The sequence below is a fragment of the Salminus brasiliensis genome, chromosome 13 (assembly GCF_030463535.1).
Source record: "Salminus brasiliensis chromosome 13, fSalBra1.hap2, whole genome shotgun sequence".
Taxonomy (NCBI): Eukaryota; Metazoa; Chordata; class Actinopteri; order Characiformes; family Bryconidae; genus Salminus; species Salminus brasiliensis.
This window is the reverse complement of record NC_132890.1, coordinates 35,544,925-35,565,920: the sequence shown is the minus strand read 5'-3', so window position 1 is coordinate 35,565,920 and position 20,996 is coordinate 35,544,925. Positions and strand designations below refer to the sequence as shown.

General features: G+C 42.6%; 1 protein-coding gene across 2 annotated transcripts in view; it reads left to right on the top strand.

Moving 5' to 3' along the window:
• Positions 1 to 14,758, top strand: part of tbrg1 (transforming growth factor beta regulator 1) — a 30,929-nt gene extending 16,171 nt beyond the window's left edge. For both annotated transcript variants that reach the window (XM_072695111.1, XM_072695110.1), the window contains 6 exons: positions 247 to 386; positions 1,889 to 2,035; positions 5,818 to 5,915; positions 12,682 to 12,792; positions 13,901 to 14,064; positions 14,402 to 14,758. In XM_072695111.1, coding sequence (XP_072551212.1) covers positions 247 to 386; positions 1,889 to 2,035; positions 5,818 to 5,915; positions 12,682 to 12,792; positions 13,901 to 14,064; positions 14,402 to 14,493 — 752 coding nt within the window. In that variant the 3' untranslated portion in view covers positions 14,494 to 14,758. The remainder of the gene's footprint in view (positions 1 to 246; positions 387 to 1,888; positions 2,036 to 5,817; positions 5,916 to 12,681; positions 12,793 to 13,900; positions 14,065 to 14,401) is intronic.
• Positions 14,759 to 20,996: the final 6,238 nt, after the last annotated feature.

The following is a 20,996-nucleotide window of genomic DNA, read 5'->3' as shown; positions in this document are numbered from 1 at the left end:
ACTGTTCACTCACTGCCTAATATATCTAATATATGACTAGATAATATCTGGTTTGAAGAATGAGTGAAACTGTATGCAGGACTGGACGGGCAGCCAGGGTACTTGGCTATATCTAGCTCTAGTAGGACTTTAGTTTTGGTCATGTTTGAAATGCAGTTGCTAGAATGAAAAAATGTCCTTCTCTAAAAAAAGTGACTGTGCTCTGTAATTAACATATTTATGGTTTTGTTCAAATTTTTTTTTTAGTGTCGAAGAAAATGTCAAAGAAGAGGAAGGTGTCGGAGGGTGGTGCACGTAAGCTGGTGCAGCCTATCCCTTTGGATTCCTCTGGCAGGCCGGTTTTCCCCATCACACTGGGTGGCCTGACCATCTACAGCCTCGGGGAGGTCAGTAATCAGCATAGTCCTCATATGCACATGTTCAAGTAATTCTCTGAGATTCATCTGCTGATCTTCTAAATAGAGATGCAGTGAGGTCCTCATTTTGCCAGGGATGCACTGATAAAATTATATATAATAATCTAATCCTTGGAATTAATTAACAAATCATTTTATTTTCATAACATTAAAATAGGGCTGATAAATCAAAAATATTCCACATTCATTTAATATTCCATTAATATACTCACAGTATACACTGTATGGACATGGGTTTGTTTTTGGAGTAACTGTCTCTATGGTCCAGAGTAGAAGGCTTTCTACTAGATTTGATTGAACATTGCTGTGAGGATTTGATTGCATTCAGTGACCAGCTTTAATGCGGTCAGGATGTTGGATTACCACCACCTCACCTCTTCCCAAAAGTACTGGATGGAGCACCACCATCAATCATTCCAGAGAACACCGTTCTTCCACTGCTCCACAGCTCCATAATGCTGGGGGGCTTTATACTCCTCTTTATACCCACGCCTGGCAATATTAGGGAGCATGTTGCCAATAGCTTCATGATGTTTATCTGCTCCTAATCCTATTCTATTGGCAGTACTTCTTCTCTACAGGGACTTGACATGCTGAGTGTGCATTTGCACATCTGTGTCAGCAATGGATGCAACTTAAAGTAGCTGAATGCTGCATTCATTTTAATCTGTTAATAATCTGTACTAAATCTGTGAATATTCATATTCATGGATACCAGAAGCCAGAGCCTCAGTTTGTGGTTCTTTTTTTAATTGAGGGTGGGGGTGTTAATCATTCCGATCCATTTAGTACATTTCGCTGCTGTCCAATGAAAACCACATATCTCCATTTTTGTCCATTTTTACTTTTCTCTGTGGTTTGAACCCTGTAGATGCTCTCTACAGTCTTTAAACAATTCTGGATGAATGGACCAATAGAAATGCTTTAAATTACATGGAATAAACTATTATTTTACATTGACTTAGAGTTAAATACATTTTGGCCTTCTCCTGTAAAATCACCTTTTTGGAGATACATGCGGCAATTTACACTAGCTTTGCATTATTAACTTGATATATTCAGTGTTAAAAATCTAGGGCTCAGTAAACTTTGATGTTGATGCATTATTCATTATTAACGCCACTTCATCACTGGGATTCAGTTTTCCAAGTTTCATGTTTTAAAGCATCTACTGTAGTGCAGGCTGAAGTCCTGCTGCTCATGCATTTCTTTTTTGCTATGAATGAAAAGCAAAGTTTGTGTTTTTGATTCATAAACTCTATAAAAATCACCTGATTTTAATGTTGATGTGAACCCTGTTTCGAACAAGTCTGTCCTTCCCACTCAGAAAGCGCAGTTCAGTCATGTTCTCTTGGGCTCCTGGTCATGAATTGTTTTGGCGTCATCGTGGATCGAACTTGCTGCCTTCCACTGAGGGAGAAAAGCCTTCAGCCTTGACGGCCTTGTTTGTTTGTTTGTTTTTGTTTCTACAGATCATCACGGATCGGGTTCACTTCCATGACGAATACGCCATCTACCCTGTGGGCTTCTGTTCCACGCGGGTTTTTGCAAGCATGAAGAATCCAGAACAGCAGTGCCTCTACACCTGCCAGATAAAAGATGGTGGACAGGGACCACAGGTATGTTGGGTGTTCAGTGAAGCGTCCAGCAAAGTGTAAATAGAAAACACAAAGCAGAAATTTGATAAAACACGCCTCTGTTTGGGTTGCCATGGCAACGCACCACCATGAGACACAGCAGGGTGTTTTTTATTTGTATTTTATATATATATATACTCGAAACACGACTCAGGTAGCGACTGCCCTACCTGTCCCATTGTCCCTCCTGTCCATTTCTGCTTCACCGTGGCATTCAGTTTGGGTAGGGGATAGCTACACGCCAAGTCTGGGTACCCGTTGGCGGTGAGCTGCAGATCTCTACAGCTATAGTGCCGCGTTAGGACCTAGGGGCGACACGGTATGCGGGACATCCAGGTTTAGTTGGGTTGCTCAGACTCGAAGACAGGCCTTGCGATTGGTCGGGATTATGCTGCATTGGGGCCTCCCTGCGAGCAATACTGCAGAAATACAACAGACGTGTATTAGACTTTGGGAAGATATTCCTAAGGACATATTTTGTACATTTACACTGGGTGCCCTATAGAGCCAGATTAGAAAAAGCTCAGATTTAGACCCCCCTAAAACCTTGTAGTGTTGTTGCTAACAAATCTGTCTTTCATGGCTAAATGGCGTCTTTCATAAGTGCTCTTCCTGTTTCCTGAATATTTGACCACTGGCTGTGAAACTACTGAGCAATGAGCGGATGCGTGGGATGGGATTTTGATGATCTGTGGCTCAGCAGTGACTCAGACCTGAACTTTCCTATGCTGAAACACCGCGAACAGTCTCGACTTGACTTCGTGACCTGGAGGTTGAGTGAAACTTAAAACATGCTCCAAAAAAATCAGTGTAACCAATTAAAAAAAATACAAATCAGGTTTTTATAATTAATTAATAATTATATTTTTAATCTTTATTTCTTTATATATATTTTTTTCTGTATCAATGTGTCCATCATCCATGCACTATTAATTTAGTGATTGAATAATTACATTATCCTGATTGGCGCAGCCGTCTAAACCAGTGGTCCCCAACCCTGGTCCTGGAGAACCCCCTGCCCTGCACATTTTAATGTGTACCCTTCTCCCAACAGACCTGATTCAGCTAATCCGCTAATTTACAAGCCTGAGTTGACTGTGGCGTGCTAGAGCTGGAAACCCCTAGTCTGTAAAACAGGGGTCCTTCAGGACCAGGGTTGGGGACTGCTTCACTGCTCAGTGCTCTAGACCACACCTGCCAGTAGCTTCATCAGTTTATCTGCTCCAGAGGGTCCTATTCTGTACTCTATACTTCTCTACAGGGACTAGACAAGCTGTGTGTGTGAATTTGCACATCTGTGTCAGCAGCAATGGGTAATAAAATTATATATCAAGTCAAGTCAAGTCAAGTGGGTTTTATTGTCATTTCAACTACATACAGAGTACACAGTGAAACGAAACAACGTTCCTCCAGGACCATGGTGCAACATAGACAGTGCATACAGAACACAAGTGCAACACAAACAAACAAGTGCGGACAGACAACACAACACAGTACAGACAGAGGATAATAAATAATGACTGTAGTGTGCAAATTGTACAATGTGCAATAAATAGAGTCCAGTGAGGTAGTAACGTTATTAGTGCAAATGCTTGTGCAAAAAATGCTTCCCATGTTATCTGGGGTAAATGGTTGGAAAGAGAGGGAGAGAGAGGGAGAGAGAGGGAGAGAGAGGGAGAGAGAGGGAGAGAGAGGGGGAGAGAGGGAGAGAGAGGGAGAGTGTACATGTACCAGAAAGATATCAGTTTAGAAGTTGAGTTGTGTTGAGGAGTCTGATGGCTTGGGGGAAGAAGCTGTTACAGAGTCTGGTCGTGTTGGACCGGATGCTGCGGTACCTTCTTCCTGATGGCAGGAGGGAGAACAGTCTGTGTGAAGGGTGGGTGGAGTCATCCACAATGCTGGTTGCTTTGCGGATGCAGCGGGTGGTGTAAATGTCCATGACGGAGGGGAGAGAGACTCCGATGATCTTCTCAGCTGTCCTCACAATGCGTTGGAGGGACTTGCGGTCAGAGGCTGTGCAGGTCCCAAACCAGACAGTGATGCAGCTGCTTAGGATGCTCTCTATGGTTCCCCTATAGAAGAGGGTGAGGATGGGTGGAGGGAGACGGGCCTTTCTCAGCTTCCGGAGGAAGTAGAGACGCTGTTGGGCTTTCTTGGCTGTAGAGCTGGTGTTCAGGGACCAGGTGAGGTTCTCCGCTAGGTGGACACCAAGGAACTTGGTGCTCTTAACGATCTCCACAGAGGAGCCGTTGATGTTAAGCGGAGAGTGGTCCAGTCTTGATTTCCTGAAGTCAACAACCATTTCCTTGGTCTTCTCTACATTCCAGTGAAGGTTGTTGACTGTACACCAGTCTGTCAGCTGCTGCACCTCCTCTCTGTATGCTGACTCGTCGCCTTTGCTGATGAGACCCAGCACAGTTGTATCATCGGCGAACTTTATGATGCTGTTAGAACTGTGTTTCGCAACACAGTCATGAGTCAGCAGGGTGAACAGCAGAGGACTCAGTACACTGCCCTGAGGTGCCCCAGTGTTCATGGTGATGGTGCTGGAGCTGCTGTCCCCGAACCGGACTAACTGGGGCCTTCCTGTCAGGAAGTCCAGGATCCAGTTGCAGAGGGGGGTGTTGAGGCCCAGCAGGCTTAACTTCCTCGTGAGGTTCTGTGGGATGATGGTGTTGAATGCTGAACTGAAGTCTATGAACAGCATTCTGACGTAGGTGTCCTTCTTCTCCAGGTGGGTAAGGGAGAGATGAAGGGTGGTGGTGATGGCATCGTCCGTGGAGCGGTTGGGACGATATGCAAATTGCAGGGGGTCCAATGAAGAGGGCAGTTGGTTCTTGATGTTCCTCATGACTAACCTCTCGAAGCACTTCATGATGATGGGCGTGAGAGCTACGGGACGGTAGTCATTGAGGCAGGACACCGTGGACTTCTTTTGGCACGGGGACGATGGTGGTGGTCTTGAGGCACGTTGGGACAGTGGAGCTGCGCAGGGAGACGTTGAAGATGTCCGTGAGAACATCTGTCAACTGGTCTGCACACTCTCTGAGCACTCTGCCGGGGATGTTGTCTGGTCCTGCAGCTTTCCGTGGGTTGACTCTGCGCAGAGTTTTCCTCACGTCCACTGCAGTCAGGCACAACACCTGCTCGTCCGGCTTGGGTGTGGTCTTTCTCACCAACGTGTTGTTCTGTGCCTCAAACCGTGCATAAAAGTCGTTCAGGGCATCGGGGAGGAAGGCATCACTGTCACAGGACGGTGGCATTGTCCTGTAGTTTGTGATTTCCTGGATGCCCTGCCACATGCGCCGTGTGTCACCCGTGTCCTTAAAGTGGTTGTGGATTCTCTGGGCGTGTGTGTGCTTTGCCTCTCGGATGGCTCGTGACAATTTGGCTCTTGCTTTCCTTAGGGCCGCCTTGTCACCCACTCTGAAGGCCGAGTCGCGGGTCCTCAGTTGCGCACGCTGTGTGTATGTGAGTATATATATATACTCACATACACATACACATAAAGTGTGTGTGTTTTTGTGTGTGTGTGTGTGTGTGTGTATGTATGTATATATATATATATATATATATATATATATATATATATATATATATATATATATATATATATATATATATATAATTTTGTTTTTATTTTTTAATTTACTTATTTTTTTATTTTTTTTTACGAAGGACTCAAGTTGACTGTTTTGATTCTTACAACTCTGGCACTTGATCCCACGTTAGTAGTAAAATGAGTTTCTGTTTGTCTGTTTCAGTTTGAGATTGTTCCTGAGGAAGACCCACAGAACGCTATTGTGGCTTCATCAGCCCAGAGCTGCCATACAGACCTGCTAAAAGCCATCGCTGCGAAGAGGTACGTTTCTCAGAAAATGCTTCAGCTAGTTACAGGTTTTTAAAGTCCTGGTGCGGCTGTGTGTGCGCGGCGCTGTGTGTGTGTGCGCGGCGCTGTGTGTGTGTGCGCGGCGCTGTGTGTGTGTGCGCGGCGCTGTGTGTGTGCGCGGCGCTGTGTGTGTGCGCGGCTGTGTGTGCGCGTGGCTCTGTGTGTGTGTGTGTGTGCTTGGCTGTGTGCGCGCGGCGCTGTGTGTGTGTGTGTGTGCTTGGCTGTGTGCGCGCGGCGCTGTGTGTGTGTGTGTGTGCTTGGCTGTGTGCGCGCGGCGCTGTGTGTGTGTGTGTGTGTGTGTGCGCGGCGCTGTGTGTGTGCGCGGCGCTGTGTGTGTGCGCGGCGCTGTGTGTGTGCGCGGCGCTGTGTGTGTGGTTTAATATGGTTTTCATTACAAATTATATTGTCAGTTGAGCACAATTTTAAGGAGAAGCACATAAGAAATGCTTCTCCAGAATTGAGCTCTGTTTAGGGTTTAATCGGTTAGGCTGTACAGTGTTTGGTACAGTGCTTGCCCACTGTCAGGGTTGCCAGGCTCATGATTTCCCCTGCCAGGTAGTGTTAGTTTGTAAATGTAGCTTCTTTAATCAAACTTTGGACAAGGGTATTTTAGCTGGGTCTGGCAGCCGCACACCACTGTGAATCTGTCCCCCTTTTTGGGGATCGTGGATGTTGGTTTCTGCCAGAGGTAGAAGAAAATCTCAAAAATGCCGTGGCAACAGCACAGTGATGAGTAATTTCCTTTTACTGATTTGATTGTTGTTGGGAACTTCTGTATGAATCTGTGGGAGGGGAAGGGTGGAGTGGATAGCATGAACCGCAGACTTAAATCACAGCAGGATGCTGACTAGCACCTAATCACAAAACACCTCTTTAAATATCCATATGATTAGTAACTTGGTGATATTCCTGTCTGCAGTGAACATAATGAAGTGTTGTGTAATTCCTGTATTCTCAATGTTCTTGGAGGCAGTTTTGTTTATTTAGGAAATAAAAGGTGTGATAAAACATGTTGAAAAGCATCAGTATAATCAAACATTACATGAAGTTGCAGGTATGTCTTTTAGTTTGCAGGGGAAACTCTGCAGGTTGCCAGAAACCACATTAGGAAATCCCTCTGAAACGAGATGTGACCGGTCCTGCTGCTAACTGACAACAGCAGAGCTAGAGTAAAAAGTCTGAGGTGGAAACATTTGGAGGGTGAAGACGGTTGTAAAAATAAAATAAAAAAAAGGTTGAAAGGTTGAGGAGAATGAGTTTATTATATTTGTTATATAAAACATTATTTGCTCTTTATTGTTGTTGTTGCAGTTCTGAAACAAATGAGCCTCAGATTTAGGGAAAAAAGCACCATAGGATTTACATAAAGATTTGCATTTTATGATAAAAGTAAGTCTGCATGTGGTACGAAGTGTTCCAAGGTGCTCCCAGTAACCCAGTAATATGTAAACTAGTTTTATACTGGGAGGCTTTGAATTTGTTTATTGTAGTTATTGTAAGTTTTGTATGGAATTCATGTAAAAATATACTGGAAAATAAGGGTATGGCTGGGTGGGCTACATTAAAGTCATTATTTTGTTTTATTTTTATTATTATTATTATTATTATTATTATTATATAAACACAGTTAAAAAGCAGCTCCAGGTTTCAGTCACTAAAAAAATGACTTTTTATGCATTTCCACCTTAATTGGCACAGAGAGCTGATGGTAACGGAGGTAGTGTGGCCTCACGCTTTTGGACCCTAATGCTGTATTTTGTCCCCAAATATTACAAATGCACCCGTTTCTGGTGGGCCTATCATGCTTGTTCATTTAAATGAGGGAATTACCAGTGAAGTAAGCAGTGCAAGCTCCCAGTCAGTGACCTTCACACACGGGTTAGGTTATTGAAACAAGGCCTGTCACAATAATGACATGATCCACTTATCATACAGGGACTCTGATCATTTTTGCCGACCTCCGTGTTGCCCATTGTGTGTATTTTACATTGTGAAAGGGGCGTGGCCGCCGTGACCCGGTAGGCAGCTTCTTACCGTGTCCGCGCTCTCTTTCGCGTAAGCCTGAGCAGGCCCTTTTTATGTCTCCCACCTCCTCACTACCTCACAATGTGTATTTTGGCCATTTGTGCTCTCTGCCAGAGACTAGGACGAGTCAGCGACCTCTATCGTGTAGGAGAAGAGTGCAGTGCATGACCAGTGACCAGTACATCAATAATGGCGCCTCCATACACACAGAGCAGAGTGTTGCCAACTCCTCAGTTCGGAGCGTAGCTATTGGCTGATCTAAAGGTTGCTAGAAATCACTAAATGAAGTCATCGCCTAATTTGCTTAATGAAGCTGTCGAATAAAGGAATAACGTTGTGGGAGAGAGAAAAGTATGTAAAAACACGCTAAATATGTTAGACTTACAAATGAACTTCTGTTGATTTATTTATTTATTTATTTATTTATTTTATTTATTTTATCACTTCTCAAAATTTGTCTAGACCCACATTACATAAATCTTTTTTTTATTTGACATAAATTACATAAATCTATTTTGTCCTGTGTTTAATGTTAGCATATCAAATTTAATCAAAAGACTGCTACTCTACGCTCAACCCTCCTCCTTTATCCGGGCTTGAGACCACCAAAGTGACCCTTAAAGAGAGAGTTTGGCAGATTTACTTTTCTTTATTTATTTATTGTTGTAGTTTTGAGGTGAGTAAGTGAGACTGTTAGTTACTTAAATGCAGTGATTTCTTTTTGTCTCTCTCTGAAGGATCATTCATATTTACATCCCACTCTGTAAATAGGGGGCGGGGTCAGCAGCGGCTTTGGGCATGCTCAGTTAATTCGCAGGGTGGACGTGGAGCGGTAAGGGTCTGCTCTGACTGTGAGACTGAGCACTGTGAGTGGAGTGTGGTGGGACGGGGCTCACAGCAGCCCCCGCCACTAAGGACAGTAACTGAAGAACGTGTGTGTGTGTGTGTGTGTGTGTGTGTGTGTGTGTGTGTGTGTGTGTGTGTGTGTGTGTGTTCACCTCAGAGTCTCCAAAAGTCTCCAACAATACCAGAAAAAGTTGCTAGGTTTATCGCTACAAATCGCTAGAGGAGTCTAAAAAGTCGCTAAATATAGCAACAAAAAAACACTGATTCCAATGCAAGACAAACTGAAATCACCTTGCGACGTGTGTGTGTGTTGCGCCTGTTGTGAAATTACGACAATCCCAGAAAGGTTCCCAGCCACAATGCGAATTTCGCACAGAAACACTGCAGAAACACTGTGGTGTATTTCGCTGTGCGTTACGATAAAAAATATGTGGTCAGTCTGTCCGCAACGCTGCTTTCACCACGTTAGTTCGTTATTTTTACACATTTACAGTATCATTTACAGTAAAAGGGTGTCATTGCCTTATTACGCTATTATCAGTTTATTTAATTCGCAGATAAAACACGAACGCTTCAGCACTTGCTCAGCATGCTCACAGTACCCCAGCTCATTCTAGCATACAGAACTAACGAAGGTCTATACCAACCCCTTAAAGACATCATCAGCAGGTCGCAGGAATAATTATTCATATCATCATATCATCCTCCAAAATAATGTGTTGGTGTTATTGGAGACTTTTGGAAAATCTGAGGTACAGTACAATATTCTTAAACGGGTGTTATTGCCTTATTACACTATAATCAGCGTCATTATGTCGCCTTAAAATGATTTCTGGGACAGTATAATGTCCACAAAAATAGATATCATGGACAGGCCTATTTACAACCATTCCTATCTAGATGGTAAAACATCCACCCACTGTAGGTGGTCTGTGAACAGCAGTGAGAAAAACATGGATACAGATCATCTTGCTGTTCATGTGCGTTTCAGGAAGCAGTCTGTGGTCAGTAAGGCTTGTTGATCATTGTGGAGTCATTATAAAGCGAATTCTCCACTAACCACAAAAATCCAGCTGACTGTGTTCCTATGGTCAGAAATGGATCAATGGTGATCAAATGAGTGTTCTACCAAGTGGATAAAGTAGAACAAACACAGTCCTGTTTCTTTTTTTTTTAGTGTAACATTTTCTAACTTATTCAAGATTAATTTATTGATTTATTGATTTATTTATTTTTAAATGTAGTAAGTACAAAAATAAAATATTTTTTAAAAATTGGATGTTCTCGAGTCAGTACTCTGTACTATACCTGTTTGGCAGATATCACCGCTTGAAAAGGTGTTTTATAGCTGGCTAGGAGTCTTTCTGTTCCAGGTTTTAGGTAAGGGTTGTTGTTTTTTTGTTGTTGTTGTTGTTGGTTTATGTTTTTTTTTTTGGGGGGGGGGGTGTATTTTATTTTTTATTTATGTTTTATTCCTTTTTTGTAATTTTCCTCTGCTCTCCCTTGCAGAATGCATCTATTTCTGTAGTATTCTTGGTCAGTCTTGCTCAGAGTGTGGAAAAGAAGGAAAGGAAAAGAACAGACTACCTTTCTGAATGAGCTCGCACAGCTCTCGTTTAATAACCAGTGCCTTTATTTGACTGGCAGATAAAACACGTACGCTTCAGCACTTGCTCAGCATCCTCACGGTACCCCACCTCATACTAGCATACAGAACTAACCAAGGTCTGTACCAACCCCTTAATGACATCAACTCAAATCCCGGAACATGCTGCTTCGCCAACAGCAGCCAGAGCCTGAGAGAACACAGTGCTCTCTCTGGGTAGGTAGATGGCTCTCTCCCATCATCACTCCTATTGGGATGCTGGCCGCTGATGTATCACAGCTGGGGATCTTGCACTTTCCTACGAGTACTTTGGCTATAACAATTTAATTGAAATGACAAATTATAATCAAAACTCGAAGATTTTTGAATATAAATCATTTTACTGCAGACATATATTATAGACAGATATTAAAGATGGATATAGGTACTGTATGTATTTGTTTGTGTGTTCATATATTGTATCCAGTTGATAAAGACCTCAAATAAACACATTGGACATTATAAGAGCACTGTCCAACCTCCCTCCCTTCTGTTTATGATTTATCTATATACATATTTTGGTCAGGGGACTGTGATTGCCGTTCCAAAGGTTTTAGGTAGGGGTGGGGGATCTGGTAAAAAATATTATATTAAATTTAAAGAGCTATTTTTATGATACACAGTGTTTATCGTGCTAAACTTAATCGTAGACAAAATGCATTAGTAGCAACAGATTTTTAGAAACTAATATTTTAATGCTCAAATACTAAATATAATAATTTCTAAATGTGCTGCGTTTCATCCGAATAACCCATGCTAATGACACTGTAATGAATTACGCTGCCGATTAGTGTTAATTAAGCGCCTCTTCATCTCCTCAATATGCTTAAAAAAAGTGATAACAGAATTCGCTTATATAATATTAGAAAATCACAATAACATCATTTATCACAATACGTAAAAATGCCATCATATTGCCCGACACAGAGTTTAGGTTGCTTTCCTTGACCTAGTTTAATGATTAGTTCTGCTGTTAAGATTCAAGATTCAAGATTCAAAGCTTTATTGTCATATGCACAGTAAGGAAACTAGTTTCCCTGTACAATGAAATTCTTACTTTGCTGCCCACATTGGATGTCATAGAATAAAAGTATAAATATAAATAGACAAATAACAAGGATCAAAAATTAAACATGCAGAGAATATATAAAATAAAAATATAAAATGTAAACAATTTTGAATTATACAGGCTATAGTTAGTTAGTTATAGTTAGTTTCGGGTCGCTGTCCTGTTGCAGAAGCCAATCTCTGTCAGCTTTAGGATTGTTACAGTTCCTTCTGAAATGTGCTGATATTTATTGGAAGCTCATTAAACTTAAACTTTATAATGGTCTCCTGATTTGTAGACCACCTTTACATTGGCTACATTTCCAGATCTTCAGCTGCTTAGAGAGGCCAGTGTTAGGCCAATGGATGAAGTGTCCTGGAGTTTCTTATGTGCTTAGGAAATATAATCATCTGATAAATGCCAAATAACGTGTAATCCTACTTCCCATAGCTGAATAGCATTGTTATGCAAGGATGTTAAGGTGGAGGCCCAGGCATGCCTACGTCACTCTGCTTCTGAAAGCATCATCACACTGCTTTCCCAGGAGTCATCTCTTCCACATGTAGTCAGCAGTCCAAAAAAAAAAAAAAAAAAAAAAAAAGACACATACCATTGCTCTGAGGTCCAGTTCCATCACTTGATGGCGGTCAGGGTGGTACTATAGAGTTGTGACTCTCTTTGTAACTTGTGCCACAGTAGCCGTTTGGTCAGTCCAGATCAGACGGGATTGGCTTCGTTACCCTGGCACACTGTTGAGCCTTGGGCACCCAACACCCTGTTGCCAGTTAGTGGTATGGCCCTCCTCAGATCACTGCCAGTAAGAGTTAACCACTGCTGACCGTTCCAGAGATGCTCCAACCCAGTCATCTGGCCATAACTATCCGGCCTTTGTCAGGATCTCCACACCCAACGCTTCAACTATGAACCTGTTTGCTTGTCGTCTAGCGGGTCTCAGACCTTGATATGCACCTTTGTTATGAGAACGCCATCATCTCCTGATGGTCGGCTGCTCTACTGATTTTCCTTACATCACACTAATCCATGAACATCACACTCACTGATGTCCTTTCAACAGCAGTTTCCAGCTGTTTACTTTACGTCTTTGTCATAGACCTAAATACAGATGCTCACTGTTGCTGCTGTCCTCTTTTTGTTTGTTTGTTTGTTTTTAACAGAGGCCTTCCCTTGACCAATGTCGTCCCCTCTGGTGCAGACTTCTTTGGTTTCTCCCATCCAACCATTCAGAACCTGATTCAGAGCTGTCCTGGAGCTCGCAAATGCAGCAAGTAAGTAAACGGATCTCTCTCTTTAAGGCTGCAGAGCCTTAATCAATATAATCAATATGCAGGCCTATAATGCCTCCCCTTTAACAGGTTTTCTAAATGGAATCATGCTCAATGGGTGTTTAATAAATGAATCTGTTGAATTTTTCCCCTTTTCTCATAATTTGGAACTGCCAGTTCACCCACCCGTGCGTAGCTTCCCCTAGCACTAACAATGCTCCCGACACTAGGAGGACACTATATCTCCTCTGATACATGCAAAACCACCCACCACTTTCTTTGATTAAACGTGTAATCGGATAAAATCATACTTTTGTGTTTTTAAACAACTATATCAACAGTGTGTCGTGCAACAACATGAAGGGTCTTTTAAAATAAGCAAGCAGTTGGCTTTTATTCCTCTTAAAATATTTTTCTTTCAGGCTCAACACTTTCACCAGATCAAACCTTAAAACCTAAGATTAAGCCTATTGTCTCTTGTATTTAAGCCCTTAATCACTTTTAATTGTATATAAAAAAAATTTAATAAATATATAATTAAAATATATTAAAATATATAATTAAAATATAATTAAAATATCTCTCACAAACAGCTCTGGAAAAAAATGAAGACCACCCTACATTTCTCTGGTTTTACTATTTCTAGGCAGTGTGTTTTAGGGAAATTAATATTTGCGTTGTATTTCATAAATCATGGGCAACATTTCTCCTAAATTCCAAATAAAAATATTTGCTAATTACAGCATTTATTTATTAGCAGAAATGACAACTGCTCAAAATCAACTGCTCAAATAATGCAGAGAAATGATGATAATAATTATGATGTTTATGATGATTATTATTCAGATTTAAACACAGTACTAATATCTGAACTTTGAGAGCATTCAGAAATCACTATGCTGAAATAATAACCTTGACGGCCAATCACAGCTCTCATGTCTCGGCCTGCTCTCCACTAGTCTTTCACATTGCTGTTGGGGCTTTATGCCATTCATAGAGTGTGTATGTATAATGTTCATTCATAAGAGCATTCAATAGGGAAAACCTATGAGGGTAAATGCTTATTATAGGCACAGTAAATTCTGGAAGAAACTTCTGTGTCTGTCTTTAGTTACAACTGGGTGCGGTTCGAGGTGTGTCGACCAGGCGAAGGACAGGTCCCTCACACGCTGTCCGAGGAGGATGCGTCCGTCAACTTCGAAGCTTTCCAGCGCCTGCTGGGTTGTGAGGAAGGCCTGGCCAGTCAGAGCCTTTCTGCAGACCAAAGCAGTACAGGTCAGCAGATCCCAGGTTTAAAGTGGAGTAGTGAGATTCATCTTAGCCTCCATTACTATCAGCGGAACCAGAGCCTGAACCAGTAAGCCAGTAAGTGCTTGACCTGTAAAAAATTACAGCCTGGTTTCACAACAGAGAGCAGCACAAATGTGCTAGTCAGACTGATTCTTGTCACGTTGCCCAGAAGCTGAAGGTGGTGATTCAGCTGCATCAGTAATTTTCCTGTTAATCAATAAGAGCACATAGTCATATTTTTGGTCAAATACAGTAATGTCTGAGTTGTGTGTGAGTAGTTTTCTCCTCTGAGGGTTTATAAAACTTCTCGTTCCTTCTGCAGGGCGATCTGTGCAAACCAGCATTTCATCCCAACACCTGCTGAGTTCAGCCTCTCTACAGACCACCTCAGGGGGCTCCCTCTCCAACACGTGAGGCCACACAGCCTCACTGCAGGAGTGCTGTGCGTATGCTAGATTCCATGTTTCCATGACTGTGCTTGGTTTGAGGTGCTGCACAGCTGCAGGAGTGAGTAGCACTGGCTCTCGGCGACACCTTGTGGTCTTTCTGCTTCATAACCTTTCCAGATCTCCAAGACCATTATTCTGCTGTAGTTACTGTACATTTATGTGAAGATAAAAATCTAGTGGGTCAAATTGTTTATCCTGAAATTTTGCCATTAAATTGCTTTAAAAATAAACTAGGGGTGTGTGTGATGTTCATTTGCTCTTGATGGATAAAGTGAGGGGTGAAGATCACCATGGCCAGATCCAGAGAGCTCTCTGAGGCCTTCTGAAAGAAGGGTGGAGATGCAGAGGAATCTGGAAAGGGGTTCAAAAAGATCTCAGCACAGGTAGAAATCAGCCACTGTTCCACTGTCCACTAAATCATTTACAAGTGGAACAGCTGACCAATGTGGCCAGATCAGACCGTCCCAGCAAGTTCAGTCTAACAGTAGACCAACAATCCATGGCTAAAGCCGTCAGAAAGAGACCGCACATTCTTGGGAGATGTTGATTATCTAAACTTTACTGGAGTAATTATTTATTTATTTATTTATTTATTTATTTATTTATTTATTATTTAGACTTTTTACTTCTACTTCTTACATTTTCACTCAATTATCTGAACTTTCTCCTCCTTACATTTTAAAAACAGCCTCGTTCCTCCTGTTTCATTTATATATCCAGATAAATCTCTCCATCCAGAAAGTGTGAGTCTGATCCTGATTGGATGAGAAGTATAAACAGACTCCATTCTGACTCCCTATTGGTTTATAAGAGATCCATCACACCTGCACACGTCCCGTCACTCTCCAGCGAGCTCACAGCAGACGTCTGTAGTCTAGTATAAAGACAGTGTCCGTGGCAGAGACTCAAGAGAGCTGCAGTGAAACGTCCCGACTGAGCCCCAAATTTACATTCCAATAAAGCTTATTGATCACATGCCTCTGAAGTCTGACTTTCTGCAGCTTTACAGAACTTCTAGACAACGACTCCTCATATTTTCCTCCATGAAGCTCATGTTGATGCTCAATAGAGCACAGCGACGCTCCTTTAATAGAGCTGATATTACTGAAATGCTTCATTTTCAATGGGCAGATCTGCAGCTGAAACAGGAGCCTAGTGCAGCCCAACATTTTTAACATCAACATTTTAATAGAACATCCTCCTCATTATGACTTTTAGAGAAATGGGGTTTTGGGGAGGGGGGGTAGTAGCACTATAGTCAAGTCAAGTCAAGTCAAATTTATTTGTATAGCGCTTTTTACAACTGTTGTCGTCACAAAGCAGCTTTACATAATTATTACTTAATAAAGAACAGAGACAGAGAAGAAAGAAGAAATAACATGAAGCGTCAAAGACCCCCGTGAGCAAGCCAACGGCGACAGTGGCAAGGAAAAACTCCCTCAGAGCTGGAGGAAGAAACCTTGGGAGGAACCAAGACTCACAAGGGGGACCCATCCTCCTCTGGCCAGACTGTTTTAAACATTAATGATAAAAATTACCAAACCAGGTACAACAGAAAGTTAATAGTTGTGATATTAATAGTGTCAGACAGGCACGAGTCCATCTAGGTTTCAGCACGGCCACCAAACAGGCAGCAGCGGCTGGCGGGTGAGCCATGGGTGGTGGCGGGTTGGGGGGGACCCGCTGGCTGGACTGGTAGGTGGCAGCTGGTTAGATGCAGGTAGAGGGGACCTCAGCGGGCAATCTTCCTGCAGATCGGGCTGGGTGGCCATTTACTCTGGGAAGGTAAAGAGAGAGAAGTTAGTTCTAAGAGGAATTTTATGGAGTGCAGAGAATGTTGATCATCAGCATCTGGGTATGTCTGATGACTCCGGCAGGTCTGATTATCACAGCATAATTAAAAGGAGAGAGCCAGAAGGTAACACGGACACGGGCGTACCCTGAGAACACCAGCATCTATCTGCTCCACCGTCAACAAACCTGAGTGATCGCGTGTAAGCAGCGAGACGACAGCTCCAGCATCTCAGAGTACTACAATTCCCTGGGTCCGCGAACCCCTGGACCTGCAGCCCTTATCTAAGAAACATTAATTACCAAAAGCTAAACTAAACATATAAGTTTTCAGTTTAGATTTAAAGATTGAGACTGTGTCTGAGTCCCGAACATTATCTGGAAGGTTATTCCAGAGCTGGGGGGCTTTATAGGAAAAGGCTCTTCCCCCTGCTGAGGTTTTCAGAATTTTGGGAACGCGTAAGAGGCCAGCACCCTGAGATCTAAGTAGTCTTGATGGTTCGTAATATACTATAAGATCCTGCAGGTACTCAGGAGCGAGGCCATGTAGGGCTTTATATGTTAATAAAAGAATTTTGTATTCAATACGGAATTTAACTGGGAGCCAATGAAGTGCTGATAGAACTGGACTGATATGGTCAAATTTTCTAGTTTTAGTAAGGACCCTGGCTGCAGCATTTTGCACCAGCTGAAGTTTATTGAGGTTCCTGCTGGAACAACCTGACAGTAACGCATTACAGTAATCTAGCCTTGAGGTAATAAAAGCATGTACTAGCTTTTCTATAGACCCCTGTGGTGCGGCCTGAGCTTTCAGCCTTTGTTTTCCTTCCTTACTTTTACACTTTTACTGGAGTAAAAAGCTTCAGGTGAAACTTCAGCTTCTATACAAGTCTTTTAAACCCTAGTATCTCCACTCACTTCTACCTGAGGAATGAATGTCAATAAACCGTTACTGCCAAAACAACCAGGACATCTAGACCAAGACCAGGACTTCTGGAACAATGTGCTCTGGACAGACCGTGACCATGATTTGGGTCTGCTTTGCTGCAGCAGGGCTTGGGGAGCTCCATTATGCAATCCATTATGAATGCTTTATGGTAACAGGGGGTTTCAAGTAAATAATAGACCATCTGTCCAAAAACTGAAACCAAAGTGGAGAAGGGCAATGTAGCATTCTAGAACATTCCAGTAAATCCACCAAGGAATGGCTTAAAATAAAGAAATGGAGAGTTTGGGAATAGTCTTGTGTGTACGAGAAACCCCAACATCCGACATCATCTCACAGATGAGAGCACTGGAAGAGTGGGAAACCAACTCCCCATGACTCACTGGTTGATGCTTATAGGAAACCTCTTAATGAGGATATTTCAGGCAAAGGAGGAAATACCAGCTATTAGTGCTGGTTATGTGTCCTAACGTTTATCATGAGAAATTGCTTCTCTATTAGTTTAATTTTAGAAATAATTATTAAAGATATATTTTTTCAGTTTTTTGGTTTGATCAGATCACCTCCATCTCTTAATATGGTCCAAAGAAAGATCAAATATCCAGATGTTTTAATACGTTAGACTTAGATTTCATGATTTCATGGTGTGCTCAGTATTTCAACCATGTGTTAGGCCTGTATTTTGAGGAGGGACGCATGGATGTCGATCAAGGCATTTTCAATGGATCAGGAATCAGCGCCATCATCTAGGAGCCATTAATAGACATGATCCTCAGCTGCTGCAGACGAACTTGTCATTTTTTGGAAAGCTGTCCCAGACAGAGTTCATCTGTGTGATTATTTCAGTGAGTAAAACCAATCAGAGCTTTATTTGAGCTGATAAGAGCGGCGGCGTTACCAGTTAGCAGCCAAAACAAAAGCTAAAGCTAAGGTTGGCTCTAATGCTAACTCTACATTCCACCTTAAATAGTGCTGCAGTTACAGTGTGTACATTTCAGCAGCAGAGCAGAACTGCTGCGTTATTTAAGGTGGAATGGAAAGTTCGGAAAAGAGGAAAACTTTAGCTTAGCGTTAGCTCAGAGCCTCGCTGTAAAGGAGACGCAGGTGAAGAGTGAGTTAGCTAATCTATCAGAAGAGGAGGATCTCAACTCTTTACTCTTTCATAAAATGTTTGTATATTTGTATATTTTCTGATATATTATTCCATTATCTCCGTTTAGGAAGATCTAACGTTCCTCCCATCCCGTCTTTACTCCTGAATCATGCCTGGTTATAAACTAGTGGTCAATCTATGGTGGAGATGCTCTAATGTTCTACCAGCGAGAGAACCACGATCCTATCTTACACCCTGCACGAGGCTCGCCGTAATCCTCATTGCTATCTCACACCTGCCAACAGTCTGATGGGTCTACTCTGATGGGCACGGTGGTCTCGAAATGAGGGGTGTTCAGGTCAGTTTCTGGAGTATTGCTGTGTATCTTGGCAGTGGAAAACACAGCAGGTGCTCCACTGACTGAAAACTAGACAGATGTTCGTCAACAGTCAGACGTTCATGGTTATCTCGGCAGTGAATTGTCAACACAGGCGCGTGCAGCCCCACGCTCGTACCCCCCTCCCCTATTTCAGTGCTATTCACTGCTATTTCAGTGGCTTTACACCACTTAAATAGCAACCCACCAAGGTCAGTCTGACCGCACCTGGCTCTTAAAGGGAGCGAAGATGGACATGCTGATTGGTTTTGCTACTGCACGTTACGCCCAAAACAAACACACCAATGATTCATTAAGAGACTTAATATATGACTTTTGAGAATTTCGAGCCGAGCAAGGCGAACTTTTCCCCTCGTTACGATCGCAAACTACATCAAGCTACACGCTGTGTGGTTAACAGCTCGCCAAAAGATCACTTAAATAGGGCCCAAAGTGATCAGACTGCAGAGCTGTAGAGGAGCTGGGAGCTGGATGGTCTGGTAGGTCAGTCATACTGGACTGTAAGATATTAAACACTATGGGACCACGAGTTTAAAAAGTCCAAACAAAGTAAATTAGATTAGAATTTAGTCTGATTTTAGGAACTGGTACTAAAATAGTGATTTTACTGCTGTTTACTGTTACCTACGTTGTGGGCTGTTATTTATAGAAACACAGAAAACAAATCAGATCAGGGACAAAAAATAAATAATAATAATAATAATTGTGATCTTTGTCCAGTGGTTTTCGAGCAGGAAAAAAAACTTATTTTGCTGCTCTGCATTTTAGCACAGACATATTTTAACAGCAGTACCGCGCCTGACCATAAGATGTCAGTATCATGTAGCACAAACAGTGTACAGTGCTTATAATTACAGGCCCCAGTATTTTACCCACAATGTGCACTAAACAAGATACCTGTATAATATATAGTAAAATTATGATTGTAATAATATGTATTAATACTAGAGTATGTGTGTGTGTGTGTGTGTGTGTGTGTGTGTAGCACTGGCATGATAATGCTGTGTTTATACTGTATACAGTTCACACTTCTATACACTGGCATACACTACATACTATATATATATAAGGACAGCATGACCACCTTGCTTCCTCCAAGACACTTTGATTCCCATTACTGCATTTCAAATACACTATATTGCCTAAAGTTTGTGGACAGTACTAAGATAGTTTGTTCCCTTTTTGCTTCTAGCACTCTGGGAAGGCTTGCCACTAGATTTTGCAACATTTCTGAAATGATGATGATGGAATTTAGCCTTTAACTCATCCGTGCAGCGATCACACACACACTCACACACACACACACACGCATACACCCCTGCCATCAATAGCTCTAACCACTGAGCCACCGCTGAGCCACCACTGCCAATCAGTCAGCCACGAGAGCATTAGTGAGATCAGGTAATGATGCTGGATGACCACTCCAGGTCATTTGTTTAAATGTACTGGTTGGAGCTCCATCACTCCAGAGAGTGCAGCTCCACTGCTCCACAGCTCAACACTGGGAGGCTTTGTACCCCTCTATCTGCCACTTGACACTAATTTACAGCCGTAGTCCAATCCCGGACCTTTGAGGGTCTCCTCCAACTACAGGGCAGCTCATAAGTCTCACTCATTCACATTTATCAGGCCGAACCCACCACAAGGGGGTGCTGTTTGTACTCACATAGCTCTTGGTGCTTCACATCAGTGACACTGCGTGTCCTTATTAAATGAAGGGGTCATTAAAGTTGAGTAATGATTGAAAATGCAAATGACTGATTGGACTGCATGGCACAGAGATTGGATACAGGGCCTGGCCCCTGGCAGTGGAGACCGCGCCAGTCTGCTTCCAGGAAAGGGCCAGTTCAGATGGTCACCGTTTTGCCTGAGAGCACAATGCACTTAATGAAGGGTGGGACAGATATCCTGAGAGACGCAGCAGGTGCGCAGGGAGGAGGGTCTGTGTGTCTGTGTGTGTGTGTGTGTGTTAGTGTGTGTGTGAGAGGGAGTTTTAGGGGGACTTTGCTTCCCACATTTCCTCACGGAGGGGTGGTAACAGGAAGGTAATAGTGATTTCCGGCCTGTAAAGGGCCGAAGGTCACCTCTGTCATAGGCGTAAGTCTGCACTCTCACTTTCAGCTGTCCTCTGACTCACTTTATGTACTACACACACACACACACACACACATTGGCCAGCTTTAAGACACATAGAACAAGCCTAGACATTCATAGTATGTAAGTCTCTACGTCAGAAATGGT